This window comes from Symphalangus syndactylus, chromosome 15, assembly GCF_028878055.3.
Source record: "Symphalangus syndactylus isolate Jambi chromosome 15, NHGRI_mSymSyn1-v2.1_pri, whole genome shotgun sequence".
In the NCBI taxonomy this organism is placed as follows: domain Eukaryota; kingdom Metazoa; phylum Chordata; class Mammalia; order Primates; family Hylobatidae; genus Symphalangus; species Symphalangus syndactylus.
Genome location: NC_072437.2, coordinates 90,600,493 through 90,624,565, shown reverse-complemented (window position 1 = coordinate 90,624,565; position 24,073 = coordinate 90,600,493). Strand labels below are relative to the sequence as shown.

The window sequence follows — 24,073 nt, the reverse complement described above, 5'->3', positions numbered from 1 at the left end:
TGGGACCAGGCGGGAATCGGCGCACAGCCTAATCTCTTAAAGGAATAGGCTCCCAGAGTTTAAAAAAGTAACACTATTTCTGTCATTTTTTAGTTCTTCTGTCGTAGCATCTGTACTGACATAATCCGCACTTTAGGGTGATGAATGTCAATTGCTGCTTCTATCTAGCCTCCTACCAAAAATGATGCTCAGAATCGCAGAATCGGGGAGGTCCCTCCTGAGCATCTCCAAGCTCCCCACACAGAAAAGGAGGCGGCTTCGGGCTTTCGTTGGCTGCCGCCCCATCCCTAAGAAGGAAGGGGAGCGTGTCTGCTTCCTGAAGGTTCGGAAATCAATCGAAAATAATCCATGCAACTGGCTCACGACGTGAGCCCCACCCCTGCGCCCCAGGCCGCGCGGAGCTAGTTGGACGCAGTTGTTGCGAGCCCGACGCCCAGCCCCGAAGGGGGCCCAGAAGAGCGTCCCAGGCGTCCGTGGGGTGGCCGGCTGTGGTCCTGGCGCCCAGAAATGGCCAGGCCCGCTGGATTTCCTGGCATGCGGTCAAGTCCACAAATACTGTCTGCGCATTCTGATGCGGGAGGGCGGGACTTTGAGCCGAGCGCGTGTGGCTCCGCCAGAAGGGCGCTGGGACACACCCTGTGCTGGAGGAACTGCAAAGAGGAAGGATTAGGAAACGCACAAGAACATGTACGACAGAAGGCGAAATGTAAGGTGTAACTTACATTTCTAGGGTAACTCAAGAAAAATTCGCGTTTAAAGAGAACCTCTCTGGCGAAGCATCAGGAAAGGCTTCCTGGTGGGGGTGCATTCGAGGGTTGTCATCATAGTGTTAGTTTTTATTTTTCCCTCAGGGATTGTTATATTACTCCTCCAAATGGTTTTCCTACTCGTGGTCTCTAACAAAATCCATCCCATAAGCAACCCCCGGATTTATGATCTAAAAAGCGCAGTGGCTCTTTAGTCTGGCACTTGATGACCTCCGTATGATTAGTCTTTCTAACCTTATCTCACAGCTCTCCGTAATTCAGTACTTTAATCTTGTGTTGAGCTTGGGCATTGCCAGCAGCTGTGGACTGAACGATTTCCCTCCTCCCCCAATCCATGTTAAAGCCCTACCCCACCCCAATATGTTGGTATTTGGAGATGGAGCCTTTGGGAGGTAATTCAATTTAGATGAGGTCACCTGGGTGGGTCCCCAAGGCGAGATTAGTGCCCTTATGAGAAAAAAACAACAAAGAGTTTGTTCTCCTCTGTGTGCCATGTGAGGACAAAGCAAGAAGGGGCTTTCACCTGGAACCCAAACTGCCCCATCTTTATCTGGGACTTAGCCTCCAGAATTGAGAGAAGTAAATGTCTGTTGTTATAGCCACCTCAGTCTATGCTATTTTGTTATATCAGCCAAGCAGATTAATACACCACCTCTGTGTTTGTATAATTAAAAAGAAACGTACATTTTATTTTATTTTTTTAATTTAATTTATATTTTACTTTATTTTGAGACAGACTCTCTCTCTGTTGCCCAGGCTGGAATACAGTGGCGCGATCTTGGCTCACTGCAACCTCCGTCTCCTGAGTTCAAGCGATTCTCCTGCCTCAGCCTCCCAAGTAACTGGGATCACAGGCGCATGCCACCACGCCCGGTTAATTTCTGTATTTTTTAGTAGAGATGGGGTTTCACCATGTTGGCCAGGCTGGTCTCGAACTCCTGGCCTCAAGCGATCTGCCCACCTCGGCCTCCCAAAGTGCTGGGATTACAGGCATGAGCCACCGTGCCCGGCCATAACATTTTAAAAGTCATGGAGGTCATAATGGGAATGATAAAAAAGAAAAAAGGATATATTTGGATTAAGATATAAATAAAAACTTCATAGTTATCGAACAGGAGGCAAAAATAAAAGATTATTGTGAGTTTTAAAGCTTCGGTGATATAGAGAAAGCTATTTTCAGTGATGGCTATAGGGTGGTCAGTAAGAGGATTGTTCACATAAAGTCTAGGAGACTTCCTTTTGACTGAAAAAAAAAAAAGAGCCACATGATTTTATGGGAAGACAGAAAGGCACTCCCTATGTCTTTTGATTTTCTCATGTATTCTTTCCAAAACTATTGAAGAATACCAACCTACAATTAGTAATAGCAAAATGGCTGGCACTTAAGAAATATATATTAGTGAACAAGACTTGTAATATTCACAGGAAGGAAAGAGCATGTAAAAACATCATAGGGACTAATAATGGGGAAACTGGGTGTGAGGAATATGAGCACACTTTGTAATAATTCTGTAAATGTATAACTTTTTTTTTTTTTTGGATGGAGTCTCACTCTGTCACCAGGCTGGAGTGCACTGGCTAGATCCTGGCTCACTGCAACCTCCCACTCCCTGGTTCAAGCGAGTCTCCTGCCTCAGCCTCCTAAGTAGCTGAGATTACAGGCATGCGCCACCATGCCCAGCTAATTTTTGTATTTTTAGTAGAAACAGAGTTTCACCATGTTGGCCAGGATGGTCTCAATCTCCTGATCTTGTGATCTGCCTGCCTCGGCCTCCCAAAGTACTGGGATTACAGGCATGAGCCACTGCGCCTAGCCAAATCTATAACTGTTTTAAAGCTAAACGTTTATAAAAGAAATAAAGGAAATCTGACTTAAAGTTTGGGTTTTGGGGGAAGCCATTCCAATTAACAAGCAAACTATCCTTTCAACTTTGTTTTATCAAAATTTTAATGTAGCATTTCTTGCCTTGTATCTGGCAGAATAAGTTATGCTACAGGAATAAACCCCCAAATCACTCAAGGAGGAGCACTGCAGAGACAAAAGCTGGAATATTTGATGAGCAGTATTGCAATCTACCACTAGATGCACCAACTATAAGACTAGATCTCAGAGACCTCTTCTAATCTCATATACCTTGTGCCGCTTGTCCTATTAGTGAAGAAAGAAATTACATCCTTACCTTCTACAGAAATGAAACTCCAAAGAAAGCAGTTTTCAGTAAGCTCAATGGTTTGGTTAGTGAATCGAAAACAGTAAAATAGTAACTGAGCATTATGCATACATAAGCCTGAATCCTATCTGCAACCGAGCGGAACCATGGAGCCCTGGAATCTGGCTTAACCTTCCTGACCTAGTCTAGATAGAGTAACAAATCCTATCCCAAATGATCTTCCAAATATTACTCTTCTTAGCATTAGAGGACTTGAACCTATGTGTCAGTTCTATGTGAATTGCTGCTTCCGAGGATGAAGCAAGTGCTTCAGATTCTAAATTCTAGAGTAGGCCATTTTGTCTTTCCTTGCTTCTTATATTGTAAGCATTCTGTTAGAGAACTCCATCTTTTGCTGATTTGCCAGCAGGATGATGACATTGTTAATGTCATAATCAAACTGAATTATCCAAACAGAAATAGCACTGTAAAAAATTTTCATTTTTTTTTTCTTCCTTTTTGAGACGGGGTCTGGCTCTGTGCCCAGGCTGGAGTGCAGTGGCGCCGTCTTGGCTCACTGCAACCTCTGCCTGTCTGGCTCAAGCGATCCTCCCACCTCAGCCACCCGAGTAGCTAGGACTACATAAAGGTGTCCACCACCATGCCCGGCTAATTTGTTTATTTGTAAAGATGGGTTTTCGCCGTGTTGCCCAGGCTAAAACTTCTAATTTGTGTTTGCATTAATATATCTAAAATAGGTTTGCTTTGGTGGGGGTGTTCAGATCAGGATAACCATTTGAGAACCTCTCTCAGCAGAGGTGCTAAGACAGAAAGGAAGTGGGAATCTGAAGTCTATTGAAAGGAGTCTGTAATATCTCCAGTTCTGGTCCTCTGAAATATCCAGAAGAGAGGTTATCTTCTAGAAATTACATATAACCATTTGCCTTCAATCACAGTCTTTATCTTGAAAATTATTCTCAGAAAAGGTCTTAAATATTTCAGGGTTTTAAATATTTAAGTAGTGTCCTTCCACTTTAAAAATTCATTAAGTTCTCAAGTGATTCAACAACAACCACCACCAAATGTATATAGAGAGATAAATCAATAATGCAAGTTATAGGATGACTGTCAAAACATGGTATATGGGTGTTCATTGTAATAATTTTATAACTTTTCTGTAGGTTTGAAATTTTCAAACTAAAAAGTTAAGGGGGAAAAGCTTAAAGCTAAAACAAAAGTTCCCAATCACAAGTCAGAACAGTAATTGTCTATTTCCTGATGAGTTTTTTCACTCATCACCCAATAAATGAGAAAAATAAATGTAAGGAGTTATCCATAAAACTAAATGTATTTAATTCAAACTATGGTCATTTACTTTGAAATACACCTTTCCTATTGGCAGAGATGGGACCTGAAAAAGTTGCTTTTATGACTTGACAACTTTAGTGGATAAGGAAGACTGAGAAGAGAAACTAAGCAATGTCAACATAAGATAAATGATGGACGCTATCTTCTGGCCACCAATATTTATTCTTTCCTTCCTTCTTCCTTAAAACCTCACCTGACATCATTATGATTGCCTCTCTGTGAGAATTGGTAAAGAGAGGACACAAGAAGTGAGGAGATGAGAAGAGGGAGGATAATCTGTAGGGGAATGGGGAAGGAGGAAGATGTAAATTGGGAGGAAAATGATATAAAAAGAGGTTTTATTAAGAAAGTCGTGCTGTATGCTATACAATTCACCTCTGTTTTCTCAAAACGCAATCCTCAGTAAAGACCTACATTACTTTTCTCTCTCTCTCTCTGTCTCTCTCTCTCTCTTTATATATATATATATATATATATATATATTTTTTTTTTTTTTTTCTGAGCAGGATTTGTGGGGGTTTTTTTGGGGGGAGGGGGTGGATGTGATACTATACTAAGGTTGGTTTCTAGGTGGTTTAATGTAACTCTTATTACATATTTACCTTAGAGGAGTCAGCAACTCCACTGCAAAGGCTGTTGTGTTTAATAACCATCTCCATTGCTTTGGCAATCTGTCTGAAACATAGTAGGCACTCAAAACAAAACAAGCCAAGACAACCTGAACAAAATGAAACAAATAAGTGAAACAAAATTTTTAATTATAAGAGAAAATTTAGATGTTAGGCTTTTCTAACACCAATCACAGTAAGAAAGATGAAGATTACAAACCTTAATCCGCTTAGTACAGAATACTTACAAAACGTAGAGCAGAGTTTCTCTGACTTGAACTCCTGACCTCAAGTGATCCGCCCGCCTCAGCCTCCCAAAGTGCTGGGATTACAGGCGTGAACCACCACGCCTGGCATAGAGCTGGGTTTCTCAACCTCTGCACTGTTGTCATCTCTGGGCCGGATAATTCCTTGTTATTGGGGGGTTGGTCTGGTGCCTAGTAGGGTGTTCAGCAGCCGACTTGCGACTTGGCCTCCACCCACCAGTTGCCCCCCGCCGCCAGCTCCCCACCACCACCATTTGAGACAACCAAAAATATCTCCAGATGTTACCAAATGTCCCCTGGGGAGGAAACTCACTTCAGGCTGAGAAGTACCACCTTAGACGTGTTCTAACAAAAATTACCTGTAACCCTCACCTAGAAATGTAAACTTTTTGTTTACATAAATAAAAATTACAGAACACAGCTACATTGAACTTATTGTTCCATAGTCAGTTTTTTCTTCACTCGGTAATGCAGCATTAACATTTTCGTTATGTGATATCCCTCTACAGGATGAGTTTTAATGGATGCTGGTGCTAACATCGTATGAAATTGAGGTAGGGGGTGGGACTCTGACACCAGACCAGATTGAGGACTAGCTAATCATCATACTTTACATAAGGAATCCGTAGTGTTGGAGAATTGATTGTTTCAAATAAGGCTGGTTTTCTTATTTGGTTATTTCCTTAGAATAACTCCAAATCTGATTATTTCCTTAGAATACATTCTTATGAGTAGAACTGCAGCTCAGACTAAATTTGGTGCTCTCCATTGGTATGGCGATGGACTTCAGAACATCCTCCAGTCTTGCCCTCACCCCACAAGAGCCCTTTACTCGGGATCCGTTCTCACGCAGTCTTCCTCCCCGACCGCCCCGCGCGTCCGCTCGGCAGGATGACAAAGACTGCCTCGGGTGGGGTGGTGAGCAGTGGCGGCCTCCTCCAGCAGGGGGCGCTGTGGGATCCGCCGCTGTCCGGGACGAACCAGTAAGCCGCTCTCGGTCCGCAGACGCTCTGCCTGCCTTCCTCGAGTCCCCCGGGAGGCCGCGGGGTTTGGGGAAGTGTTTCTAGGAGTCGGCGCTCACCGGCTGCGCCTGCGCCGTTAACGCTACCGGGGCCGGCAGACGGACCCGCGGCGGTGGCTGGCGGAGGGAGTTTCCGCTTGCTCTCTGTCGCTGTCACCGCCCTGTTTCTCTAGCCGTATGGTACGCCTGTGACACCGGCTGCCGGCTGACGTCTCCTTGCGATGGAGCATATCCGGACGACCAAGGTAGTCGGGCGCGGGACCGCCAGTCTTCAGGAGCCCTGCTCTGACCCGGCTGAGGCAGGAGGAGAGGAAGGCTCGGCTGGCCTGACCGGGGCTTGGGGCCGGCCCGGCGGAGACCCGGCCCGGGGCGGGAGGGTCTGGCCAGGCCTGGCCTTGGAGGGCAGGGTCAGCTTGGGCCAAGTGGGGTGCAGAGGCCTCCTGTACCTACAGGAGCAGGGGTCCCAGTTTCAGCATCTCGGAGTGCGTAGGGATAAGTCTGGGAAAACTGGTCACCGCCCTCCTAGCTCTACGTTTTCTCGGGCAAAATTGGGGCTCCTTTAACTTTGGGGTCTTTCAGCCTTTCGTTGCCTCATCAACCGGAAAACCGTCTTCAAATTAACATTATGATGCTGTGTAAGCTTGTCCTTGCTGGCATTTCATTGTCCCGTGTCACAGATTGACAATACGAGTTTTGGAGAAGCCGAGATCAGCACTCCGCTCCCGCCTCCCTTTGCTGTCTCGGTCTCCAATCTTTCGGATCCGGTGTTTCCGTGTCTGTGCTTCAAACTTAAGGCATTGTCCTGTGTCAGTAGTCAGTGTAACAGGAGTTCTGGAGAAGGGAAAAATGTTATTCCATATTTTAAAAGGTCGGATGCAGCTTTATTCGATTGACCTTATTACACTCCATGCTTAATTTTTGTGTGTGGAAGACCTTTATTTTGAGAACGAACAAATATTTTTATTTCGTTACAAATTTAAAAACGAAAGGAAATGACATCAGAATATTACCAAATTACGTTTCCAACAACATTTAAGTTTAACTTTGAGAGGGAGAAAAACATAAATCGAGACGAGAAGAATAACATTTTAAAATCACTGCGAGCCCACTGCAAGGCAGCCTCTCCACGTTTTGGGCTGAAGCCGTTTAGTTGCTGCCCATCTTAAAGTTACGGCTCATTTAGGGAACCAGCAGATGTTCGTTATCTTCATTGTTCGAAGAAGAATTTGTGTTTTTAAAATTTTTTAAATGTTTCAAAAACCTTTTAAAAGTACACATTAATTTTTATTGGAGCTTGTCTTTAACATTGTGCATACCGTATCTAGTAAAATTGAAGATGCTGAAAACTAACCCCTTAAAATTTTTTTTTAAGACAAGAAAGATAAAATAATTTGAGAATTCAAGTTGTGGGTACTTAAATTTTGAAAATGGAAGGGTGCTTAAGTCTATAACCAGACTAGTAGAAGGTGCACAGATGGAAAAGAGGACTAGAGTGGACATTGGATCAGGTTCTTGCATTGGTTCCAGATGTGTATTATGTAGTAGCTAAGTGCACGTGACTTCCTTCTGCATCAGTTCGAACCTCCTCTATTTTTCATAAGCTTTCTACGGTGCATAGCACACAATTGAAAACCAGTAAAAGGCTGGGCACGGTGGCTCACTCACGCCTGTAATCCCAGCGCTTTGGGAGGCCCTGGCGGGCAGATGGCTTGAGCCTAGGAATTCGAGACCAGCCTGGGCAACATGGTGAAACCCAGTTTCTACAAAAACAAACAAACAAATAATTGGCTGGGCACGGTGGCTCATGCCTGTAATTCCAGCACTTTGGGAGGCAGAGGTGGGCGGATCACTTGAGGTCAGGAGTTCGAGACCAGCCTGGACAACCTGGCAAAACCCCATCTCTACTAAAAATACAAAAATTAGCCGGGCGTGGTGGCAGGCGCCTGTAATCCCAGCTACTCAGAGGCTGAGGCAGGAGAATTGCTTCAACCGGGGAGGTGGAGGTTGCAGTGAGCCAAGATGGCGCGCCACTGCACTCCAGCCTGGGCAATAGAGCGAGACTCAGTCTCAAAAAAAAAAAAAAAAAGCCGGGTGGGGTGGTGTGTACCTGTAGTCCCAGCTACTCGGGAGGCTGAGATGGGAGGATGGCTTGAGCCCACGAATTGGAGATTGCAGTGAGCCAAGATTGCGCCATTGCACTCCAGTCTGGGTGACATAAATGGGGGGCGGGGTGGCGGAAAAGAATAAAAAATCAGTAAAAGTAAACTGAATCTGATCAACTAGAGCAAATCCTGTTCTTAGGTGGATGATAAGAGTGAACAGACTTGGAAAATATTTAGGATCCTTTGGTTATTTTAAATCTTTCCTCCTTCAATTTATTATGAATATATATCTTTGTTTTTATTTGTAGAGTTGTAGCCCCTCTTATTAGCTCTTTGAAACTTGTCACTGGTGACCTTCATTTTGTCTGATATTCCTCCTTATCTACCAACTGATGAACTTTTCTTCAAGTAATGTTCTGATTTTGACTTATCTTTACACAGTGGTCCCATGCTAGTGGTTTAATAAGGTCTTTTCAGAGACTAAGAAATTTCTGATGAATTTTCTATTAAAACTACTTTTCAAATATGCTCCTTTATTACTTTGGGTTGTTTTTCTAGTATTGGATCATTACTCTGGAGTAATATTAAGTGAGTGTATGTAGACCGCAAGTAAATATTTGCTAGGTACCTAGTATGTGCCAGACACTGTGTTGACACTGGGTACATCACAGCAAGATAGAGGTGGACCTCGGTACATTCTGTTAATTGTTGTGGGGACTGTAACATTTTCTTAAATTATTAATGTATTGGGAAAATAACTTATTCTTAAAAGATTGAACATAGCTAAACTTCTGTTTCCATTATGCATAGCCTTCACCTGGATTTAGTTAGTTTGCTGCAAAAATAAGTGTAAGTATTTAAAAACCAAAAGTGGATTGTTTTAGATTTATTAGCTGTTTTGACCTCTATGTAGTTTAGTCATTAGGATCAAAATTGACTGTAGAGTGTCCTTTATGACTATTAAGTGATTTTTATTGTTCAGTCAGCTCTATTTGAAAAGTAATAATTACCATTTATTGAGCAACTATATGTAAATATAGCCAATTATATAATATTATTACTTTATAATATGTACAATTGTATAAATATGTTAATTTATACAGTATCGTCACTGATCTCTTAAATAACCCTGTCAGCTGGGTAATGTTATCTCCATTTATAGGTGAGGAGGAAATAGGCTTAGAGAACTTAAGTAACCCGCTCAATTAGCTCATGAGAGATAGAATTAGTATTTAAGGTGTGTTTAACTCCAAAGACTATGTATGCTCTTTCCAGTGCCTCTCTAGTTTTAATCTAATTGTTAAATGTGCATTAGTATTGATTCAGAAATAAATGCTGATAATAATTCTAAGAGCTTCCCCCCCAAACCTCTTTTTGTCATAAATAAATAATATTTATGTGGTATTGTTTTTAAATAATATTTAGGATCATTATTGCTTGCTAACCAGAGATTTATCAGATTAAGTATTTTAGCTGAATACTAATGAACATGTATATCATTCTGTTTTGGTCACATTTGGTTTACTAACTGTATAGCATCAAAAATGCCAAATCTGGATTTCTGAAAGAGCATTTCCAAGCTACACTTATGAATCATGTAGCTACTGCTTATCGCTTTGAGCTCTAATTTTGCCATAATGACATAGTCCTGCCAAGAAACAATGAGAAATATGCAGAGACAGTTCTTTATGCAATCTTTCTCCTTTCCCTGCCAGTACTTTGGCTGACATTATATATTGATGTCAAATGATATTGTCTTATCTGTGAATGGAACTTTACTGAATGGAATGGAAGAACTTTTTTGAAGCTATAAATGAAAGACTGATTGCTAGAGTTTGTAATCAAATGGAATGTCCCATAAAAATCTGATCCTACTAAGGCCCAAATTGAGTTATTCCAAAAATTATGCCTAACTTGTTCTTTAGCTTGCTCCCTCTTTTTGTCATTAGAATGTGAGATCATCCAATATGTATACAAATATACCTTCCCTCTGAAAGAAGGAAGGAGATATAAAAATAAGAATGGATCAAGAATAAGGAGAAACTGATATTATTTAAATTGTCTTTGAAATAAGAGCCAATAGGTTTTGAGGAGCACCTGAATGCTTTTTCCAAGTAAAGTGCTGTTTTGATTTTCACAGATAATTATCCCATTTTACAGATGAGGAAACTGAAACCCTGAGAGAATAAATAAAATAACTTGTCCTGGCTCGCACAGTTAGCTCTACCAAAGAAGAGGTGGAGGAGGGAACTTGAATTTAGGTCTTTCTGATAGCAAGCCTATTCTCTTAACCACACCCTCTTGCTCACAGAATAATGATCTAATCAAGAGATTTGATTAGTCAGTTGGGGCAGTGTGAGTAAGAACAGAGAGGAGAGGTGGATAGGAGAAGCTTAGGTGGTCAGATTTTTTCTAGTAGCTAGCTGATTGTGAGGATCTAGTGTGAGGGAAAAGGTCTGGCCTTGAGTAGATTTGGGAGGGAGTTGTTTGTGTTTAGGTAGATCATTGAAATTTCTATTGTAAATGAGTTTATGCAAGGAGAATATATTGAGACTGTGGAGAAAAGTCTAAACACTTAAAAAGGGGCAAGCAGGCCAGGCATGGTGGTTCACGCCTGTAATCCTAGCACTTTGGGAGGTCAAGGCAGGAGGATCACTTGAGGTCAGGAGTTTGAGACCAGCCTGGCCAACATGGTGAAACCCTGTCTTACTAAAAATACAAAAAAATTAGCTGGGCATGGAGGCGGGCACCTGTAATCCCAGCTACTTGGGTGGCTGAGGCATGAGAATCAGTTGAACCCAGGAGATGGTGATTGCAGTGAGCTGAGATCGCGCCACTGCACTCCAGCCTGGGTGACAGAGCGACACTCTATCTAAAAAAAGAAAAAAGAAAAGAAGGGGGCGGGCAAGCAGAGGAGGAGAAGCTGGATGCATCTGGAAGAGGTGAAACACAGATGGGAAGGGGACAGTCTTCCCTGTTCTAATTTCTTTCTCTGCTCCATCCTCTGGCTGCTTCCTCCTCCTTGGGCCAGGCACTGTTCTAGGTTCAGACAAAAACTCCTGCCCTTATAACTTACCTAGTTGGAGAAGAGGTAACAATAAACAAAATTAAGTTCAATGTATAGTATGTTAGATGGTGGTAAATGCTATGGATAAAAATAAATCAAGCCAGGGCTCTGCAGAGTATGAGGGTTGAAGAGGGAGTTTAAGGGAGGACTGCTATAAATTGAGTGGTTAGGGAAGCTCTTACAGAGAAGGTGACTCTTGAGTACAAACCTGAAACTGGTGAGGGAGTAAGCCATCCCCACATGGGGCATGCGGGGGAGAGTCCCAACAAAGGGAACAACAGGGGCAAAAACCCTTTGAGGGCATGCCTGGTTGCTAAGAACAAGCAAGACAGCTAAAGCAGGGTGAGTGAAGGAGAGCATAGTAGAAGATTAAAGTTGGGGGACAGGGGCAAGTTACTGTAGTCTTGAAGGCCACTGTAAAATCTTTGCTTTTTTTTTTGAGTGAGATAGGAAGCCATTGATGGAATAAGCACAGTAAGATAAAACTGAAAAGTGCCCACTGGATTTACGATCTGAGGTTACTCTCTCCCCTCTTGAGGTCCATGACTGTTTCATTTGATAATTTATGCAGCCAGACACTGTTCTAGAAATTGGGATACATGAACAGAAAACATAATCTCTGCCCTCCACTTCCTGCACACAACTTGATGTGCTTTCTTTTTGAAAGCTAATTCTTGGCAGGATGTCAGTGTGGAATGATTCTGAGAGTCCCAGACGAGTGCCTGGCTATAGGGAAGGAGTGTGACAAGCCAGAGGAGCAGTGATGGTGCACTTTCTGCTTCAGTAGCCACAGTGTCTGTTGTTATGTAGTCGTAGAATAAGTAAAGTACAACTGTTGGTCACAGAAGTCTTAAGAAGGCCATTGATCCCTTCCTGTCCCAGAGGCCACTTTTTCCTCAGGGATAAAGAGGTGTCTGAATTTTCTGAATGTGAGTTTGTGTGACTCCCTGTGTTTTTCATTTCCAACCTTTTCTTCTTTTCTTTTCTCTTCCTTTCCTTCCTTTTCCTTTTCTTTTCCTTTCCTCTTTTCTCTTTCCCCTTTCCTTTCTCCTTTCTTCTTTGTCCTTTCTCCTGTTCCTTTCCAATAAGATCTTGCTCTGTCACCTAGGCTGGAGTGCAGTGGTATGATCATAACTCATTGCAGCCTCTACCTCCTGGGCTCAAACGATCCTCCTGCCTCCACCTCCCAAGTAGCTGGGTCTACAGGCACATGCCACCATGCCTGGCTAATTAAAAAATAATTTTTTTTTTTTTCTGTAGAGATGAGGGTGTTACTATGTTGCCCAGACTGGTTCTCAGACTCCTGGTCTCAAGCAGTCCTCCTGCCTCAGCCTCCTAAAGTGTTGGGATTATAAGCATAAGCTACTACAACTGTAGTGGCCCCAACATTTTCTGAATGTGATCCTGTATGTGTGGGGTTCTCTGTGTTTTCCAATTCTAACTTTATAATTGGCTGAAATTTGAACTTTCTGCGTAGACCATTAGGGTACCTTTAGTGCAGGCCCATAGTTGGCAGCAATTCAACTAAATAGTCCTTAAAGTAATATATGTTGGCATTTACCATTCCTCACCAAAGTGACATCTTCCAATTCCTTTCTCCTTGCCACATTTTCATTTTTCGTTTGTTCTTTCTTTTCCCAAAGTCTTTTTTTCTTTTTTTTTTTTTTCATTTACTTTTTGGCTGTGATGATACCTATAATTTAAGGATCCTAATAGTTTCTGTAGTACTTCAGTGATAGTGACCTAAAAGAACTGTAGTTGCTTCCTAAACATCTGACTTAACACATTTCCAAGAACAGACTGGGGAAAATCTGTAGCAACATCTGTAAAATACTTTTAGTTCCTTGCTGAAAGGGGGAAATATAAAGAAGCAGTTGGTTTTTAGAAGTTGACTAAGTCTGTGGTTTGAAATTTGTATGCCAATGATTTTAGCAAAGAAAAATATTTGATTTCCCCTCCTTAGGGGTGAGGGGTGGGATTTGCCACAAAGAGCAAAATAATCAGTGTATTTTCTCAGAAATTCTCTTATTTTCTTGAGAACTTTAGTGTAAATACTAAATAAATGTTTTGGAATAATTTCAGATTAATTTCACTATCTGTCACATTCATATAGAGATTACCCTATTGAAGCAGTTGTATGTAATGATTTTCTGTTATATAGATTTGAATATAAGTTGGTATAAGCTAAGATAGTTCTCAGTTTATTATATTAAAGACATTCCTTTCTTTCAGACATTTTCTTCTCTGTACTACTTTATCTTAGTGAATGGCAACCAGTGTGACAAGCTTAAAACCCTTAAGGAATCTCTGTTTTTCCTCCTCTCTTCCTTCCCTTATCAGTTTTGTTATTATCTCAAGATGGACTTCCTCTCTATCATAGCTTACTCCAGGCCCTAATATCAACCAGTCACTTAGATGGCTTCATTAGCTTCTTACCTGGTTGCCCTTAATCAACTCAGCATTTTCTCCACATTGACACTGGAATGATCTTAGAAGCCATATTTCCTAATGGACTACTGTGCTTAAAAACCTCTGGATCTTTTTTAATCTACAGCACAGATTTTGTACCTTAACATATTTTTTTCATCAGATAAAATGTTATGCCTCTGCTATTGAGACATAAATGTTGCGTTTCCTCTTGAGAATTTTGTATTTTCTCTATTCTCATTAGTGAAGAACATTTTGCTGATCTTTGCTTTCATCATTTACAGTAGTTTTTTCCAACTATGGAGCACCTTACAATGTGGAATTTGCTTTTTAAACTCCATAGGCGTCCTTCTTCCTTTCTCCATTTGAACTTAACTGGACAGTAGCTTGACATAGAGGACTGTCAGGGCTCTACCTACTTGACCAGATTACTAACTACAGTAGTTTTGCAAATATTTAATTGAGCACTTTATTGCTTATATTTATTAGGCAAATAAAGTACCTGTATTAGTCCATTTTCACAGTGCTATAAAGAACAACTCAAGACTGAGTAATTTATAAAGGAAAGAGGTTTAATTGACTTAAGTTCCACATGGCTGGAGAGGCCTCAGGAAACTTACAATCTTGGTGGAGGGTGAGGGGAAGCAAGACACGTCTTCTCATGGTGGCAGGAGAGAGAGAGAGAGAGCAAAGGGGGAAAGTGCCCCACTTTAAAACCATTAGAACTCATGAGGACTCACTGTGAAGAGAGAACAGCATGGGGGAAACCACCCCCTTGATCCAATCACCTCCCACCAGGTCACTTCCTCCACACATGGGGATTACAATCCAAGATGAAATTTGGACGGGGACACAGAGCCAAACCATATCAGTACCTGACATTTGTTATCCAACCTTTCAGTAGCTTTCTGAAGACAGATTATTGTCCTTATTTTAGAGATAAAGAAATGAGATACAGATAGATTGGCCTTTAGTTGATAGCCAGTACATTTTTGTTGAGTGAATTAGTAAACTCTTTCCTGATAGTATATATTTATCTACATGTTCTTCAAAGATATATGTGTGTTTGAGTGTGTGCGTGCACGTAATGGAGTTGTGCATCTTGTTTATTTTATTTTATGACAGAGTCTCGCTTTGTCACTCAAGCTGGAGTGCAATGACTTGGCCTCTGCTCACTGCAACCTCTGCCTCCAGGGTTCAAGTGATTCTCATGCCTCAGCCTCCTGAGTAGCTGGGATTACAGGTGTGTGCCACCATGCCCAGCTAATTTTGTTTGTTTGTTTGTTTGTTTTGTTTGTTTGTTTTTGACAGAGTCTTGCTCTTGTGCCCAGGCTGGAGTGCAGTGATGCAATTTCAGCTCACTGCAACCTCCGCCTCCTGGGTTCAAGCGATTCTCCTGCCACAGCCTCCTGAGTAGCTGGGATTACAGGTGCCTGCCCAGCTAATTTTTGTGTTTTTGTTAGAGACAGGGTTTCACCATGTTGGCCAGGCTGGTTTCAAACTCCTGACCTCAGGTGATCCACCCACCTTGGCCTCCCAAAGTGCTGGGATTACAGGCTGCGCCTGGCCGCTAATTCTTATATTTTTAGTAAAGAAGGGTTTCGCCATGTTGGCCAGGCTGATGTCAAACTCTTGGGCTCAAGTGATTGCCTACCTCTGCCTCCCAAAGTGCTGAGATTACAGGTATGAGCCACCACACCCAGTAGCAGTTGTGCATTTTAAAGGATCAAAGTTGTAATAAGCTCCTTTAGAAAGTGGGAGAAGTAGGTAAGCTGAGGCCGTAAATATTTGGGAAAAGAGCCTAAAGGTAGAGAAGGAAGCTAGCCTCATGTGTGTTAAGAGTCAGAGGAATTAATTTGGAGTTAAAGTTAGAAGAAATCTCAGTTGCATGAGAATGAGCAGGTGAACTTATGAAAAATATGGATTCTTAGTCTCCATCTCCTCAGATAACTGAGTGAAGTTGGGGTGAGGCTTTGGATTTATACTTTTGCAAAGTTTTAGAGGTGATTCATATGAACAGCTAGGATTTGAATCGTGTATAGCTGACCAAAATTAAAGATCTAACAAAGAGAATTTCAGATTATTTTGCATATAAAACTAGGGGGAGTCAGGAAATAGGCTTAGAGTGTTGGAAAGAGCATTTTCACCACAAATTTCCCGCCTTGATAAGAGACCCAGCCAGAAAGAACTATACAGTTCTAGAGGAGTGATTTTATTCTAATTGAATGATGGAGTGGGGATAGAAGATTGAAAGTCCAGACATGTACTACACACAGAAAAAAACCCAAAACCAAAAACTGAACTATACCTATGTATTCTACTAGTAGTTTTCTGTTTGCTTTTAGTTTGTTGCTGGTTTATTCAAGAATTACTGAATGAATACCTACTGTTCACCCACTGTGTAGGGAAAAGATAGCAGAGAGATGAGGAAAAGTGTAATGGGATAAAGAAGAATCTTATTTAATAAATCAAATGATTTCAACAAAAGGAATCACTGGTAAATTGGGCACACCTTCTGGTTTTCACCTGGGGGAATAATTTTTCTGTGGCAGTTCATCTTAGTTCAACAAACATTTATTGTGTCAGACACTCTACTAGCCGTTAGGAGATATTCATGCATAAATGAAAGTCTTTGCCCTGGGCTATGTTAGTCTTTAGTGGAAAAGACAGATACATGAACAGAGGCTTTCATTATAATTTAGGAATTACTTTAATAGTGGTGGAAGGGGCAGATTTAAAAATATTTAGGTGATAAAAATGGTAGGAATTGGTGATTGATTGTATGCTGAGGGTTGAGAAGAAGTCATAGGATGATTCATGGATTTCCAGTGTGGGTGACTTGATAAGGATGGAGGAGTAACATTAACTCACGTCCAAAATACAGAATTAGAAACATATTTGTGAGGGGTGAGAGGGGAAATCAGTTTTGCTTTCAGTATGTATAACATGGCTCAAACACATCTAAGTGGAGGCAGTATAGCATAGTGGGAAGGAAGGTGTTTTGGCTTGGGAATCAGATCACATAGGTTTATGACTAAGCTATACCACTAGCCGCTTCTAGCTGTATGACTTTGAGATGACTAACCAGCCTCACCAAGTCCCAGTTTCTGTGGGGACGGTACTAGTACATACTACACAGGAGTTGTGAAAATTAAAAGAAATAATGTATGGTAGCACTTATCACAGCACTAGGCACATAATGAGACCTCACTAGTATGTCAGGAAATATTATCTGTGTAGCAAACAGTGTGAACTCAGGAGAGAGCAGAGCTGGACATACAATTTTGGGAGTCATTAACTTACAGGCTAACATAATGATAGTAGGTAAGATTCCTATAGAGAATGGACCCCTGAGGAAGAGTGATAGTAAACAGGGGATGGACAGAGAGGAATAAAATCCAAATGAAAAGTGGTGTGATTGTTTTCCATGTATAGAAGCTTTGTAGATACTTGTGCCTCATAGAGAAGTTACAATTTAAGGTTTGTATTTGGAGCACAGCCAGGAATATTTATGATATTCAAAAAAATCCACAAATTTAAATTTTCACATGGATTTCTTTTTAAAGCAAACTTCCTATTTAATTAAATAGTAATAAAATCAGCCCTTCCCCACTTTTAGACTACTTGCCAATAGACTTATTAATTTTTTCTGAGAAGCTATGTGAAACTCTACTGAATGATGTGGATACAAATTATTTGCTTGAGTAGTGTTGATACTTTATGGTAACCTTTATTTCCGTATATATTCATCAATTGTCTTCTTGTTAGAGCCTTAAAAACTTTGTTTTAATAGCTTAGGAAATGATATGGTTTGGCTCTGTGTCTCCACCTAAAAAGATAGGTGAGATCTATATTGCAATAATTGCTCAGTGCTGGCTGGCCACAGTGCCCTTTCTAGCCAAGTCACGCACAGTGAAGAGGAGTAAACAGTAGTTGATCCCATTTGTCTTAAAAGGTGTTTAAGTTTGGATTTGCAATGTGTTGTAAAATGAAGCTAGATTTTTATTTAAGGAAGAAATGGTCCTAAACAATGAAATAAATGTTGACCTCTAAGAGAAATCTTTATTCAGGTTTATAAGTAGAAAGGCTTCCTCTTCTCTTCTCTTCTCTTTTTTGTTTTCTTTTCTTTTCTTTTTTGAGACAGAGTTTCGCTCTTGTTGCCCAGGCAGGATTGCAGTGGTGCAATCTTGGCTCACCACAACCTCTGCCTCCCAAGTTCAAGCGATTCTCCTGCCTCAGTCTCCCGAGTAGCTGGGATTATAGGCGCCTGCCACTACACCCAGCTAATTTTTTGTATTTTTAATAGAGACGGGGTTTCACCATGTTGGGCAGGCTGGTCTTGAACTCCTGACCTCGTGATTCGCCCGCCTTGGCTCCCAAAGTGCTGGGATTACAGGCGTGAGCCACTGTGCCCAGCAGTAATGAAATATATTAATATATGGGAGAAAATTGTAGAATTAATAAGCTAGTGGTTAGCTATCTAGATGATTTGGAAGACATAAACAATTTTAAAAACTGTCTACAACCGGCTGGTACACATAAATTAACTTTTGTTTGTTTGTTTGTTTGTTTGAGACGGAGTCTCACTCTGTTGCCCAGGCCGGAGTGCAGTGGCACAGTCTTGGCTCATTGCAATCTCCACCTTCCGAGTTCAAGCAATTCTCCTGCCTCAGCCTCCCAAGTAGCTGGGAATTACAGATGTGTGCCACCATGCCCAGCTGATTTTTGTATTTTTAGTAGAGGTTTCACCATGTTGGCCAGGCTGGTCTTGAACTCCTGACCTTAGGTGATCCACCCACGCTGGCCTCCCAAAGTGCTGGGATTACAGGCGTGAGCCACCGTGCCTGGCCCAAATTAACATTTTTTTAGGTTGGCAGTGATTATTTTACTTTTTTTCATAAGGATGAATAACACAAAGATTCCCAGCAGTAGCCTCCTGCACATTCCTGGTTAGCCCTAGTCCCACTCTCCACTCCAGCAACAACATCGTGTGTGTGTGTGTGTGTGTGTGTGTGTGTGTGTGTGTGTGTGTGTCTACTAGTATTCATAAAGACATACTATGTGCCTTATCAGCTCAGGCACTAGAGGAGGCCAAAGCAGCATAGGACATAATCTATGCCAGGGAATTCAGAGCTACAGAGGAATACAAAGCCAAGACATAAGTAATGAACTAATTTTCTAATAAGGGTTAATGTTAGGAGGCAGGATGTTAGTGAGTCTTGAAGAATGCTTGCCACTTAGCTAAGCAGAAGAGACCATTTTAGAAACAGAGAACAGTGTGAGTAAAAGCCCAGAGGTGGACAAAAAACAATCATTGCCCTGGTGTGGGATAGTGAGGACAATATAGAGACTTAAGTTGGAGTTGGCAGCCATTTAAATGTTTCCTGATTTAATTTTTCTGGTAGTTTACTCTAAAACTCTAGATAATAATATATTTATTTTTTGATTTTCCAACTTTAGATAAAAATGTTGACTCTTGGGTATGAAAAATGTTTTTGCTTATTTGTACTGTACCCCTCTTTCTTGCTACCCTCAATATAAGTGTTACTGTTTTTTACAGTGTGGTTCTCTATTGGTTACATTTATAACTGTAAATAATCTCTATGTTGTTTGTGGCTTATACATCCCCAAAAAGATATATGGAATTTAACAGTAAGTATTAAATAAGCTCTTATGATTTTAGACAGAAGGAAGAAACAATTGAGAATGGTGCGTGTAAGTCCTGGGCTAACAGAAAAATAATTTATACTACTTTTGAAATGAGAAATAACATCTTTTTTTCTTTTAGGTTGAACAAGTAAAATTACTTGACCGATTCAGTACCAGCAACAAGTCATTAACAGGAACACTCTATCTTACGGCTACACATCTATTATTTATAGACTCTCATCAAAAAGAAACCTGGGTAAGGAGGACCACAGCTGTACTGTTTATCATAATAATAATGGACTTGGTCTGTCATGTTTTATTTTGAATGTGTATAACAGAATTTTTAATCATTGGTTACCTATCTCAACCAAAATATTTTTTGGTCTCCAGATCACTCCTGCCCTCCCTTCTGATAAATCAGTTGTAGAATATGTAACATGGAATTCTATAAAATACCACACTGTTGTCTCCATAAATAATTATGAAATACCTGTTGTTCCTAGGCCGGACATGGTGGCTCACTCCTGTATTCCCAGCACTTTGGGAGGCCGAGGTGGGTGGAACACGAGGTCAGGAGTTCAAGACCAGCCTGGCCAACATAGTGAAACCTCATCTCTACTAAAAATACAAAAATTTAGCGGAGCGTGGTGGTGGGTGCCTGTAATCCCAGCTACTCAGGAGGGTGAGGCAGGAGAATTGCTTGAACTCAAGAGGCGGAGGTTGCAGTGAGCCAAGATCGCACCATTGCACTCCAGCCTGGACAACAGTGTGAGACTGTCTCAAAAAAAAAAAAAAAAAAAAACTATTGTTCCTTTTAATTTTTAAAAATCTAAAAAATATGTACATGTTAACAGATCAAATGGATTGTTTGGTATATTCCACAGTGTTTTTATACAAATTTTAATTAGGGTATTTTTTTTTTTTTGCTAGTAAATGTTGCAGTATACATATACATGTAAACAACATTTTGTGTATTTATATGAGACATATGTATATGTTTCTTTCTGTATATTTGCCAGAGTTTCTTTGGGATATTTGCCTGGGAGTAAAATTATTGGGTCTTGAATAACCACATATATAACCTTACTAAGTATGTCACCTCTTCAAAATGTTTGTTCCAATTTATTCTCAGTTGTGTATTACACAATGTTGTACATCCTCAACAACATTGATATTGTCAATTTAAAATTTTTTGCCTGTCTAGTAGATGTCCAATTGTAATGTTAGTGAGCTGATTACAAAGAATTTACCCTTTTCAGATTAAAAAAAAGGAAAGAGTTTCCTTTTCTTTTTTTATTGGGTTATTTGTCTTTTATTGATTTTATAAGAGTTCTCAGCTACAAATAGAATTACCATTCAACCCAGCAATCCTGTTACTGGATATATACTCAAAGGAAAATAAATCATCCGACCAAAAAGACACTGGCATTTGCACGTTTGTTGCAGCACTGTTCACAATAGCAAAGACACGGAATCAACCTAGGTGCCCATTAGCAATGGACTGGATAAAGAAAATGTGGTGCATACACACCACAGAATACTATGCAGCCATAAAAAGAGAACAAAATCATGGCCTTTATAGCAACATGGATGCAGGTGGAAGCCATTATTCTAAGTGAATTAGCACAAACAAAAAACCATATACTGCACGTTCTCACTTATAAGTGGGAACTTAACATTGGGTACATATGAGCTAAAGATGGGAACAATAGACATTAATAGACTAATAGAGGTAGGAGGAAGGGAAGTAGAGGAACAAGGGTTGAAAAACTACCTCTTGAGTACTGTGTTCACTATCTGGGGCTGTGGGTTCAGTCGAAGCTCAAACCTCAGCATCATTCATTATATTCATATTACAAACCTGCACGTGTACCCACTGAATTAAAAAAAAAGTATTATTCAAGAAAAGAAATAAAGAGTTCTAGGTTATAATGCTTTGTCAGATGTGTGTGTCATAGATAGTTTTTCCCAGTGTGTGGCTTGTGTTCTGTGTTTTTTATTTTATGTCTCTCAGTTAAAGTTTATATTTTTAATGTTACAGATTTTTCATTTTTTTCTTTTATTGTTTGTGCTCTGTTGTGACTTACGAAATCCTTTCCTATGTCAAAGTCATAAAGGTTCTTCTGTATTTTCTTCTAAAAGCTTAAGTTTGATCCTGTAAGTTGTTAATACATCTGGGAAATATTTTGGTGTATGATGTGAATAGGGATTCATTTTTATTTTTTCATATAGACGACTGGCACCATTTATTGACTGTTTCATTCCATTCGTCTTTAGTACCAGCTCTGTCATAAAAACATCTTCCATGTATGTGAGGCTCTGCTTTTGAGTTTTCTATTCGTTTGGTATACTGACCACACTGTACCACACTGTTTTATTGACTATAGCTTTTAAGTAAATTTTGATATCAAGTAGAGCATACCCTCCCAACTTGTTATTGAAAATTGCCATGGCTATTTTGGACTCTTTGTTCTTCCTTTTCTGTTTTAGAATTCATTCACTCATTCATTTAGCACACATTTATTGAGCATCTACAGTGTGTTTCATATCACTATTCTAGATATTTTGGAAACTATAGCCAATAATAACAGGTACAGATTCTACCCTTATGGAGCCAACATTCTAGTGCTGAGAGATATGGATAACATCACCAATAAATAGGTAAATAAGTAAAATACATAGTGATAAGTGCTAAGCAGAAAAAGAAGTAGGAAAGGGGGTTAGAATATGGGGCTTGTGTCTCTGTGCCTGAGAGGAAGAGACTTGGGCATATTTCTGTGCCACTAACTGCCAGATTTTAGAACCTCCACTTTATAGATGAAGAAGCTGAAGCTCAGGGAAGTAGTAATTCATTCATTGTTAAACAGGCAGTGCAGAGTAGTAAAAGGAGCTCATGTAGGCTGTGTTGTCAGGTAGCTTTGGGTTCAAATGTCAGCTCTGCTGTTCACTGCTTGGGTGACTTTGTCAGGGTGCTTTTGGCTGTAAGTAAAAGAATACCTGACTGAACATGGTGCCAAACCTTGCAAAGCAGGAGAGGTGGGTAGGCTTTCCTCAGTAGCCCCCTCTCCTTTTATCAGGGAGGAGAAGCTCTCTCAGAAGGCCCCCAGCCGACTTTCCCTAACATCTGATTGTTTGAAAATCTGGACACTTGGCTACTCCTACCTGAAAAGGAGGCAGAGAATGCAGATCCTAGTATTTTTGATCTCTTGAGGGAAAAGGATGTTGCAAGTAAGGAAGGTGGGGGGAATGGCAGACCAACAGTGTCTGCCAAAAAGTATGTAACTTTCGAGCTTAGCACCCACATAAAATGGGTATATAGCATCAGTCATCATGTAGGGCTTTTGTGAGTCTTAGATGAGAGAAAATATGAAAAACATCTGTGCCTAAAACATAGTAGTGGCAGTAAATCATAGCCACTCATACTATTTTCCTAAGCAGTTGAATCAAGATTAGAGGTCAGTTATGCCTCCCAGTCCAGAGATTCATGTTGCTCTGTGGTACACCCCTGTACGGCACATGCTGTACTCTTCTCTTTCTCCCTTTGATTGTACTCTTCTGATTTCCCCAAGAAGGCTAACCAATTGATATATGATTCTATATCAGCTGTCAAGGAAACTCACTTGAGATACTGATCTTGGAGAAGTTGTATTCCCTAGAGGCACTGGATCCCTTCTCCATCCAGTGTTTGTGCAAGAATTGCCAGGAATTTTACCCAGCAGTACCTTCTGAAATAATTAGTCATATTATCATCCACTCCATCTACCCCTCCTTTGTCTACTTGCTTCAGTATTTTCTCTATTATCCGTCTTGTAGAGATATAAATGAAGGCTTCCCATATAGCTATTCCTTCAGCTGCTGGGAATGTAGTTTGAGGGGCAGCAAAAAGATATCTGTGTTATTCTCTACTCTCCTATTGTTGTCTTTTCAATGCTTTCTTACCAGTATTTTCCCTTATGTTTCCCCTAAATGAAGTTTGTTTAGTATACTAGAGCCATAGAAATGAACATCTTAGATCCAGAAGGGGCCTTATCAACCTTATATCCTTTTTCTCACTTTACAGTTGATTATGTTTTCAAATCACATAACTAGTTAGTAGTAGGACCAGGTTTCTTCATCATTTTCTTCCTGCAATTACTTTTGAGTCTTTATAATTAAAATCAGAACAGTGATATACAGGTTGAATATCCCCAATCCAAAAATTCAGCACTGACGTGATGTTCAAAGGAAATGCTCATTGGAGCATTTCAGATTTCAGATTTTCAGATTAGGGATGTCAATTGATAAGTATAATGCAAATATACCAAAATCTTTAAAAATCCAAAATTTGAAATACTTCTAGTCCCAAACATTTTGGATAAAGGGTTCTCAACTTGTAATATTACAGTTGGCTTTTATTCCTTATTCTCTGTTTAAATGTTATTATTAGATCATTTTTAGTAACTTGTCACAGGCCCATTAATATAAGTGATAATGGTGCTAAATCTTAGCCATAAGTAAGGGCTATATGTGTATGTGTGTGTGTGTCTGTGTGTTAATTATTTGTTCTCTATGTGGTTTTAATTTCCATTGACAACTGCTTCTCTCATTGTTTTTCAAGCTTTTCTTGATTATTTATATGCATTTAATTTTGCAGGTGAACTTTAGATTT

The 24,073-nt window shown here is 40.4% G+C and overlaps 1 protein-coding gene across 10 annotated transcripts in view; it reads left to right on the top strand.

Moving 5' to 3' along the window:
* The first annotated feature begins 6,083 nt into the window (after positions 1 to 6,083).
* Positions 6,084 to 24,073, top strand: part of MTMR6 (myotubularin related protein 6) — a 40,493-nt gene continuing 22,503 nt past the window's right edge. For 7 of the 10 annotated variants that reach the window (XM_055244092.1, XM_055244094.1, XM_055244098.2 and 4 more), the window contains exons 1-2: positions 6,161 to 6,425; positions 19,565 to 19,681. In XM_055244092.1, coding sequence (XP_055100067.1) covers positions 6,402 to 6,425; positions 19,565 to 19,681 — 141 coding nt within the window. In that variant the 5' untranslated portion in view covers positions 6,161 to 6,401. Of the gene's footprint in view, positions 6,426 to 19,564; positions 19,682 to 24,073 lie in introns of all 10 variants that reach the window. The other 3 variants (XM_055244090.2, XM_055244097.2, XM_063619242.1) reach the window with 3 other exon arrangements.